The following is a 10,895-nucleotide window of genomic DNA, read 5'->3' as shown; positions in this document are numbered from 1 at the left end:
GAGAAAATAAAAGATATCTTAATAAATTTATTTATTTTTTATTAAATTTAATTTTATGCTTTATTATTTATTTGCATTAAATGTTATATTTTATAAAATAAATAAAAAGATACCTATTTTAATTCTTATCAATTTCCAATATATACTTTTATTATTTAAAAAATTCCAAAATATTAAATTTCTTATACATAATTTAAAAAATTAAAAACAAAAAAAATTTTCATATAACATAAATATAAAAAAATAAAAAACGTTGGGGGCCACGGCTCTCCAATCCCTTTCTCGGTCCGCCTCTGGAAGGAAGGAAAAGAAGGAAATAAAATAAAATAAAAAGTTTAAAAAGTTACAGAAAAAAAAAATTAATATACAATAGTCATCTTTTAAAACCGGCTAAAACTAATTTAAGATAAACAAGAGTATTTTTTAAAAGATAAAATACCATTAAGTAAAAAATATGAAAAATAAAAATAATCATAAACTTAAATTTAAATATTTAATTACTAATTAAATTAATAACTTATTAAAATATTTGTTGTATTAAAAGATGTTATTAGCTTACCTTTTTATGGAGAAAAAAAAAGAGACAATAAAAATAACTGAAAATATAATACAAAATGGGCGAAAAAAAAATTAAAAAATATGTTACGCGATTTAATAAATTTCAAAAGAGAAAAAGGATGACTTTTCCCCTTGTTTTCTAATAAATAAAACAAAGAAAGAGACAAAACATAGCATTTTAAGTCATCTTTATATATCGTTATTATATATTATGATCTATGTGTTTTTTGGAATACATATCAATTTAAGTTATGGAATCTATTTTAAATTGGCTAAATTTTTTATAACTATACGTTTTTAAATAAATATAATTTTAAACAGTATGCATATATGGTTACACTAAAACAAATAATTTTTATTGTAAAAAGTATGATTAATGTGTCTGGATTGATTTATGTGTTGATCTTCACAGCTTTCTTGTGATAAAGGTGTCACCTGCCGTCACAGTTGATCTTTATTAATGCGTCGGATTCACATGATAAAAATGGTTATACCGTAACACGGATCATAAATTTTATTTTTTATAATATATATATATATATATATAATTATTTAATTTTATTAAAAATAAAAATTAATTTAATTTTATCTTTTGAAATTTTAAACATATATGAAAATAATTAATTAATATAATAATATGAAAAGATTTAAAATAAAATAGCAGAGATCGAAAAGGCAATTTTTTTCCAAAATCACGTTCGAGAAATCGGGTTCCAAATTGTATTTCATGAGTTCCAATAAATTTGTTCGAAAATCATGTTTTTAAAATTTTGTTTTGGAAGGAACTGATGGGGTGCTGCCCAGAACTAGTTGTATATGATTATTGACAGTCGAGTAAAATAGTAATACAAGTTAAATATAAATGTAAAAATTTATTGCATATCAAGATATCATATTATATTGTTACTAAACACAAAAAACATAATTAAATAATAAAATTTTATTTTATATTATTAGTTGAAAGAAGACTACTTTTTCAACTGCTTAAATATATTTAGATATATTTAGATACACAAAACTCTAATACTGACAAATAGAGGAAGAGAATCAGCCAAAATATGCTCTCATTCCTAGTATTTGTTATGTATGAGGCATGGAAAGATTAGTGTGTCAATTTAAGCGAAAATTTATTTTCATCTAAAAAGTCTGAACATAGATAGCTTTAGCACAAGCTTTTCATAAAAATTCCCCTCCTACTGTAGGTTTAATTGGGAATCCATTTTATCAAAACTCAAGCAGCGCCATTGATTTTCTGAACAAAGAACACATTTATAACCACAATACTTTCTTGACTCTCAAAACTGCTTCTTTTGTGCACATGTAAACATCATCACTAATTACAAGCCATAATCAACTTTACTAATATATCCTCAAAGTAACAATGCTGCAATGTGCAATGAGAGAGCTGAGGAAGGTAACAAACAATGAAACATGCAAAATATATCTTCAAAGATACCAAAATTCATCAAAAATATGTAAGAATTCGATCGCATCCCTCACAGATGAAACTAGATATTTATGCAGTACCATAAGTCCAATGAAATTTACTAGAATGAACTCTGATATGATATCTCAGTCACACAAAAACCCACATTTAAAATGAAGTTTGGTATTCACTCAAAATCATATCCAGTAAAACCCATCACATAAAAAGAGGCAGATCAAGGAAACACACAAGAATCAAATTTTTTTAGTGGCATCACAAACTATATTCATCACAAGTTGACTCAAGAAATTACACACTAGAACCCGCAGCCATAGTAAAAGTGAAAAAACATGGCATGAAACCAATACTCTGCAACCTGCAAAAGATGCTCAGTCACTACCATCAACACTACCGTATTTGCCATAACTATTACAATCATTTTCTAACTCTGTAATCTATGCTATTTCTTTATCCCTCAAAGTTTGATATAATTAAAAGATATTAGAGTTTCTGTTTCGCACTCTAACCGCGTGATGATCTTTCTTTCATATAGGCACGTATCGTTTCAACGCTTGCTTCCCCGCCACGGCCATTCCCACGACAACGCCGCCCACCGCTCCGGCTACCGCCGCTGATCTCACCCCTCTCGCCGCCCGGTACAGTGCGCCGGTGCCGAGTCCCGCTGCGACGCTATTCCATACGTCGTCCGCGTCTCTCGCTGCCTCGATTCCGCTCTCGATTCCAGCGTAGAGTAACCCTAGTATCCCGACCCGGTTTCCCCAGACCCGACCCGAGTGTCCCGCCGCGTTCAGGACGCGGTTGATTCGGAGCTTCGCTGTATCACCGGACTCGAAGGCCCTGACACCCTCTACGAGTCCTGAGCCGCCACCGCCGAGGGCTCCGGCTAGGTAGCCGCATCCGGTGTAGAAGGTGAGGTTCTCGCCCCAGGAGCGGCGCTTGCGGCGGGCCTCTTCGACGAAGAGGAACTCCGGCGAGGTTGGGAGGTGGTAGAGGTTTCGAATTGGAGCATCGAGATCCTTGTAGGGATCGTAAGTTCGGGTCCGGGTCTTCGGGTCTGACATGGGGAGAGAGGGTTTTGCAGAAGCTAGGGTTTAGGAATACAAGAACCTTGGTAAGTATTGGTTCTCAAACCATAAAACAAAACAAAACTCGGTCGGTTAAAGAATCTGCACAATTAGATTCGGTTCGATTGGAGTATGAACCGGACTTCGGCTCGAACCAGAAAGGTTTTTTCTGAATCAGAACGAGGTGGATTTGGTTCGGGATAACTTCTACGATTCAACATTATTTATGAATTTAAGTATATCTATATTAATGCTATTAATAATTGAATAATAATAATTAGTTAAAAAATCATGTTTAACGTGTATTGTGATTTATTGCGTTAAAGTTAAGTTTGGTATTTTATAAATAGAGTATAACTTTAATTTTATATCGTAAATATACATAATGTTGGTTTTGAATTTTCAAATAATTCATATAAAATTTAATACATTTTGTACAATTGATTATTTACAATAAGATGACAGTGTATTTAATTAAATTCAGTTTCCTTTTAAGCAAATCTATTAACAAACAGTTTCCACTAAGCATAACAGATGAGAAAAAGGTTTATGTTGAGAGATGACAGGCTTTAACAGAAATCGTTATATATAATTCTCTCTTACAATAATTTTACTTTTTATTTTTCAGCAATTGCAATTCCACCATTATTATAAATTGGTTAAAACAAATAATTGAATCAATCAACATTTGTAGTAATAATTTAAATCAATTAATAGTACTCCGCTGATTGGCCTTCACGCTTGAAAATAATGATGCTATCAATCGATTCTAGCAATTATTACAAATGAACAAAGTAGGAAAAAAATCTGAAGCAATGCATAATTGAGTTCATTATTAATCATTCGATATAATGTAGATTAAGAAGGATCAAACCCAATTTACCTTAAAATCTTGCTTCTGAGTGAAAGAAAATAAAATTGTGGACTCAGAACAGAACAAAAGCTTTACCTGTCTCTCTTCCTTTCTTTCCTTCACATTTCTTTCTACTTCACCCAAAATCTTGGAATGAATTTGAACTCACTATTATACTTCTTCCTTCTCATATTTCTGAAATGCAGCAGATGCCAAATTCATGAACAAACACTCTCTCCAGTTGAATTCATCAACTCCGAATACAAATCCAGTGAGCTACAAAATGAATTACGCAAAACTGTCCATTGATTAACTGAATAACTTTGTACAATAGCATGGAATAACATTCAAAATCTTTTTCAGTCAATTCAACATCCAAAACTGACCATTTTCAAATGCAATGCATAAGCAACTCCAACCAAAGAAAACCATTCCAACAACTACAAGTCAGAATTTTCTTACACAAAAATCACTGTCCTATATTCCTCTATACGAATTTCAACCCTGTGTATGTGTGTGTGAACAATTATCTTACAAAAAAACTGTTGAACAAATCAAATAAACTAAGCATAACATCTTCACCATTCATGGGGTAGTGAAGTTCCCAAGATTGGACCTTCCAATACCCTGCCTCTCATTCATGGAGTTCATCTTGGCCATTCTCAGACCAGCCCTGAAGCTCTCGATGAAGTTGTGAGCTTTGGTATCAACATCAGGGCTAGGACAGAACAATGAGGGTGCACTCACATTTGCAGAATCTTCACCGTGTTTGGCAAAAGGACTATTGACTTGGCTTGTTTCATCATGAGTACTAGTTGTTGTTGGTGTGTCCACACTAACTTCATCCAGATCAGGCGATCCACTACGTGAACTACCAATGCTGTCAACCCTAACATAGTCACCCTGCACCCGGAACTTCCAACCTGGCAACTTGAACGGCGGAAGCGGCGGCGGAGGAGGAATAGGGTTTAATGGTGACTCATTACCGGCCATCATCACTTTATCTTTCAACCCAGAGGAAGAACCAGACTCCCTCTTGTTTGATACCCTTGTTGTTGCCACAGCAACATTGTGGGTGGTTTTGTGTTTCCCTTTCTTCAAAGAAAATAAGTTCTGAAAAACTTTAGGTGGAGGGGGTGGTGGTGCAGGCGGTTGTGGCAATAACGCTTCAGAATTCAGAATGCTATCAAAATTGTCAACGCTTCTTTGCCTTGGTTTCTTCTTCTTCCCTCTTAAAGATGTCAAGAACTCTATAGTAGCAGTCCCTCTTTTCTTCTTACCCTGCCCCGTCTTCGCCTCCACCGGAGGCGGAGGCGGAGGCGGAGGCGGCGGGGGTGGCGGCGGTGTACTCTTTACAACCGAATAATCCCTTTCCTGTTTGGCTTTCCGTTGAACAGCCTTCGTTCGGATCCTCGGCGGCGGATGAGACGACGGCGACGGTTGTGAACTCTGCGAATCTAAATTCTTTAGTTCAAGTTTCTCGATGGTTTCCACTTGATAACTTCGCTTGGCGTTTCTCCGGGTGCCGTGCGTTCTCGTCGCCGGCGGCGGAGTAGATGGCGTCGATAGTGAAATATCCTCCACTGCTGAATCATTTGTTTCGTGTTTCTCCTCGGCTTCCGATCGATGTAACCGGTTGACATTTCGCCGAACAACTTGCGTTCGAATCGCCGGCGGCGATTGCGAAATCTTCGCATCTAAATCATCCGTTTCATGCTTCTCCACAGTTTCCACCTGATACGCACGGTGGACATTTCTCCGAACAGTCTCCGTCCCTTGTTGCGGCGAAGCGGTGACGACATTGTCAATTCCTATTTCTTTTTCTTCTTCTTCAGCATCGTTCCTCGGGTGCCGATGCCGCAGGAGGTAAGTATCATCATAAAACCGGAACCGTTCATCGGCGGGGATCGGTTGGCGGAGATCGGGGTAGGAGCTGAAGCTCCTCAACCTATTAAACGATCGACGAGGAGTGTGACCGTAAGAGTAATCGTACTGGTACCACGTTGGTGGCGGCGTGGAAGGGTTGGAAAAAGTTCTCTGAGAACGCGGGGTAAGGGTTTCGGGGGTGGTGTTTCTGCCGAGGAAGCCACAAACAATGGCGAAGAGCACAAGCACGAGGTTGAGAAAATCCCAGCTGCTTTTCACCGTACGAGGTTTAAAGATGTTGGAAGCGAACGAGTGCAATGTCGGAACTACGATGAGCGAGAACACCAGCGCGAGTACGAGGAAGAGTACGAGGAGGGACGTGGAGGTGCGTAAAAGAGAGTAAGAGCGGCGGAGACGGCGCCGGTCTCGGTGCTCCGCCGCCCAGAACGGCGGCATTGTCCACGTGTCTCCATCTTGTTCCATAATGACTTAGTACGATGTGGTTTTACGTTTGTGTCTTTTGGGGCAGTGGAAGTTGAAAGTTTGCTTTGCTTGATTGATGATGCTCTTTTCTGCTTTGCTTTGTGTGAGGTTTGTGTCTGCTTTTTCTGTGGTTTGGTTGATTCATTAGGTTAAATATTGGTGGGGTTAGGATCGTGAAAACGTGCATAGAAACTGCTGGCGATACCGTGTTGTTTGTCGTTTAGTGAATGGTGACAACCTAGTTACAGAGAAAACAGTGGTAAAGCATGTGAGCATTTTGAAACAAGGTTTCCAAAGACCTTGACTTCACTTTATTTAACTTTGTTTTTCCTTGATTTATTGGGTCAGTTTTGGTGAATGCTCGTTCTAATCTCTTCGTCCTTGCATGGAATAGAATGAAAGATAATAATTCAGAGACGTATTTGCATCAACTAACAGAGATGTAGACAGCAAAAAAGGATTTGCATGGAAAACAGAGGTTTTGTTTTCAAACCAAAAACAACAACGATTGACACGAGCACATTGGAAGAAAGCGCGTTTTTGTGATTGTTGTTTGGAAGTATCAAAACAACTTGAATGTTTTGTTGCTTGTGTGAGAAATTTATACTTACAGCTTCTTATTAATAATCAGCAAAATTTCATTTTTTATTCTTTGCCTTTATTATATCATCTGATAAAGTATATCTTTCATCCTAGTCTAATTTAAGAACTTGTTATGCCACTTTTTACTTTATGACAAAATACACTTTTTCTTCTTTCAATTTCCTCGGTGCGTAAAATGAGAGATTACTTGTGTTAATAGGTATTGATGAAATAAAGTATATTTTCCAAAACCACCCCACCAAGTGATTTCAGTAAGAAAGAAAATAATTATAAACATACACGCTTTACTTTTAACTTATGTATAAAGCTCCAAAATTCCTTCTTCCACCTTTTTCCTTGAGAAGATGAGTGAGGCTGGGAGAGAAAATCATTAAAATAATATGTTTGATGAGAGAAATACAAAAGCAAACCAAATCTTAAAAATGGAGACTCGTTCGTTGTACTTTTTGACCCATTTTTAAGTTTGAGTTACAAGCCATTCTCAAAAACCATATCTAGCAAATGATTGTATCTTTTCCTCCTCAAATGGTTCAATCTTTGATTTTGATTTCTAGAATGGGTTCGTTTTGATACTCAAGTTTGATAACGGCGCAAAGATTAGGACCAAAAAACAGAGTTGTGTGGTGTTAGGGGTAATTTGCAAATGGTTTTGGAGGTGGAGGCTCTAGCATCTCATTTTTGAGGATTAATGACTTTGATTTTGTGTGTTCTTGGTCTAAACCAACTTTATTAGGATAGATATTATACCACTTCGAAAGGGTGTTTATATTTCAACTCAATATACATGATAAATGCCTTTCAAAGGTAAGGTTAGAGTTTTCCTCTATCTATAATTTGATTTGATTGTATACTTAGTCCATATCAAATATCTAATATAACAATAATAAAGAAAAATAAAGCCTATAGAATTTTAAACATCTGAATTAATCTTACAAAACTAATTTATAAATAAGATTTATAATCAGAGTTGTTTTAAGATCCAAGCATAATCGATGTGAGATCTTCAAACAAAAGAGAATTGAAAATTATTCGAGATAAAAAAGAAAGATTAATTTATTAAAACATAAGTTAAAGAATGTTAAAATAAAAGTAAAAATACCTAAAAGAAAAAGTTATTAAAATTCTAAATGTAAGTAATAATGAAATATTGATTGGTCTATTTAGGGGGATTCACTAGACAATAAGTTTGTGGATTTTCTAACTCAACTTTCTCATATCTATCTAGTGTGAAACTTATACTCACACTTGAATTTCCAACAATATCTCCTTTAAGGGTAAGTTCCTTCCATCTCAGTACATCCTCCCTCAAGCGCTTGATACCCTTGTCAACAAGACCTTTGATACAAGGAATCCTCACAACTAGGATTCTTCGTCAATATTGTACCTCATTTGAAATTTATTAGGAAAAAACAACATAAATGAGATCTCAACCCAAGCCACATAAGAGTAATATTACCTCTAACATAAAACCTTAAGACAATGGATTTATAGGTTTTCGTCCTTATATATAGAGTTGTCAACTTGACTCATGGCCCATGTACCAAACCTAGCCCACCCTTCAATAATCTCCATTTTAGTAGGGCTTCAATTGAGGGGGCAAAAAAAGAAAACATAGCCCCCAAAGCCTTGTCTCAAGTGAGTTATAGTTAGGATTAAGGTGGGGTTTCCCTACTATAAGACTTTAATTAAGTCTTAAAAACAATACCTTTTGCTTAGGTCATATATTGAGCCGAAGGCCAAGACAGGTCAACCTAGGTTGTTTCAGACGGAAATTTGAGAAGAGCTCTCTCGAACCAACGATCAAGATGGATTGAACCGGGCTAAAGGTCGAGACGTTCCAAAAATCAAGACGTTCCAAAAATCAAGACGGGCAGAACCAAGCTGAAGATTTAAAAGAGTCAACTTGGGTCGAAAGTCGAGATGGGCCAATTTGGGTCGTAGATCAAGATGAGCCGACTTGGGCCGAAGGAAAAAACCAGGTCGAAGGTTGAGATGTGTGGCTTGGGACAAAGTTCAAGACGAGTTTGCATGGGCGTTTAGTCAAAAGGAATAGGTTGGGTCGATGGTCAAGATGGGCCATTTCAGATCGAAGGTCGAGACGGGCAAGCCCAGGTCGAAGGTCAAAACTGTCAGGTATGAGGCTGAAGGTCGAGACAAATCGACTAGCGCCCAAAGGTCAAAACAAGTCTACTTAGGTAAAAAAATCGAGATGGGTTGGGTCAAGCCAATGGTCAATTCACCATTACCGAAATTTGACCAAATCGGTCCTTGCCAAAATAAATTCCAATTGGCCCTTGGTCAAAATTCGACAGAATCCTCCCTTGACGAAATTCAGCCAAGTTGGCCCTCGTTGAATTTTGACTGAGTCGACCACAGCTGAACATTGCTCTAGCGATCCCGACCTCTAAGTTGGCCCTGTCCAAAATTTTTAGCCTAGTTTGGCTGAGTCGATGCAAATCAAGTTTCAATTGAGTTGACCCTAATTGAAATTTCACCAAATTTGAACGAGTCGGTCTAGCCGAAATTTGGTTGAATGCGGTCGAGTGGGCCCGTCTGGAATTTGACCAAATTCAACCGAGTTGTCCCCAAACCCAAAGGTCGAGACAATTGTGCTCATGCCAAAGGTTGAGATGGGCTAAATCAGATCAATGAGCGAGACGGGTTAATCTGAATCGTAGGTCGAGACGGTTGGCCTAGTAGAAGGTTAAGACTAGTGTGACTCGGGTCGAAGGTCAAGACTTTTCGACCCGACTTATGTCGAAGGTCGACTCAAGCTGCCCCGTACTAAATTTCGATATGGATCGACTCAGGCTGAAGATCGATCTTGGATGATTTGGCTTGAAGTCGAGACAAACTTATTCAGACTAAAAGTCAAGACAAACTCACCTAATTCAAAGGTCTAATACTATATTTTAAAATTTTAATATTTTTTTCAAGTTTAAAAGGAAAGTCCATAAATTAACCTTAATCTAAGACTTTTGTCATGTGACTTTTTCATGAGACTTTTTGACTCTAACCTACATAAGTCAAGACCATGTTCTATGAAGTAGGTCAAAACAACTCCATTTATATGTTGCTTAACTTTTATATTTTTATTTAATATAAAATTTAAATTCATACTTAAATTTCAAATATATGAATATAAAAAAAATGTATACTTGAAATATTCGTCTAAAGATTCAACAAAAATTGAAACATAAAAAGTTTGAGAATGAAAAATATTAATTTCATAAGAGTAGATAAGTGGTTAAATTGATTAAAATTATATTATAATGTTAATAATTTTTTAACTTAATGAGAAAGCAAGAGAAACCAATAAATTTTATGTGAGTTTTGTAAGAGTGTGGTTGGGTAGGGAGTAAAACGGGTAAATTAGGTGAATAAGTGTAAGGGGAGGTAGGAAAACAAATAATTCCATTTTACATACTTACACTTTCCTTTTACATGAAAGATCATTTTAAATCTTGTTCGCTTTGGTGTCAAATTTTCAATTATTAAATATGTTGATGTAAGATGGCAAGTGCGACCTAACATTCAACTTTCTCTAATTTAATTAACCAATAATAATCATGATAAAAATACTAATCATGGTAGCAATAGTAACAGGGATAATAATGATGTAATCGTGTTATTAATAATAACATAATTTGGGTGTAATAATGTTTAAAATTGATGTTTACATTCAATACACCATTGACTACTTTTATTTCCTATTCTTAAAAAATATAATAATTTCTATTAATACACAACATCTTTTTTATAATAATATGTTTTCATTATTTTGTGACTTTGTACATTTCTCTCATTAATTAGTTTAATTAAACTTTTAACTTTTTTAATCAACACTAAAGTTTTTAAACCATTATACTTAATAATAATAAAATACATATCTCCAAAATACAATCAGAACAATTTTATAAAGAATTGAAGTTTTTAAAATTGAAAGCTTCATGTACTTTTATATTTTACTGTTTTCTACTAACAACAAAATTATAATATATGAATTACTTTTAACTTACTT

At 35.5% G+C, this 10,895-nt stretch overlaps 2 protein-coding genes across 2 annotated transcripts; both read right to left on the bottom strand.

Annotated features, from left to right (window-relative positions):
• Positions 1-2,219: 2,219 nt before the first annotated feature.
• On the bottom strand, positions 2,220-3,255 carry LOC114166239 (mitochondrial import inner membrane translocase subunit TIM23-2-like). Its single transcript, XM_028050944.1, has one exon. It carries the CDS (start codon positions 3,064-3,066, stop codon positions 2,530-2,532), a length of 537 nt encoding a protein of 178 aa, XP_027906745.1. The 5' UTR covers positions 3,067-3,255; the 3' UTR covers positions 2,220-2,529.
• Positions 3,256-4,507: 1,252 nt separating this feature from the next.
• LOC114165653 (serine/arginine repetitive matrix protein 1-like) lies at positions 4,508-6,271 on the bottom strand. Its single transcript, XM_028050225.1, has one exon. The coding sequence runs from the start codon at positions 6,269-6,271 to the stop codon at positions 4,508-4,510; it is 1,764 nt and encodes a 587-aa protein (XP_027906026.1).
• Between the last annotated feature and the right edge of the window lie 4,624 nt (positions 6,272-10,895).

The sequence above is a fragment of the Vigna unguiculata genome, chromosome 10 (genome assembly GCF_004118075.2).
Source record: "Vigna unguiculata cultivar IT97K-499-35 chromosome 10, ASM411807v1, whole genome shotgun sequence".
Lineage (NCBI taxonomy): Eukaryota > Viridiplantae > Streptophyta > Magnoliopsida > Fabales > Fabaceae > Vigna > Vigna unguiculata.
Note: the sequence above shows the minus strand (reverse complement) of the source record. Positions and strands in the feature narration are given on the sequence as shown.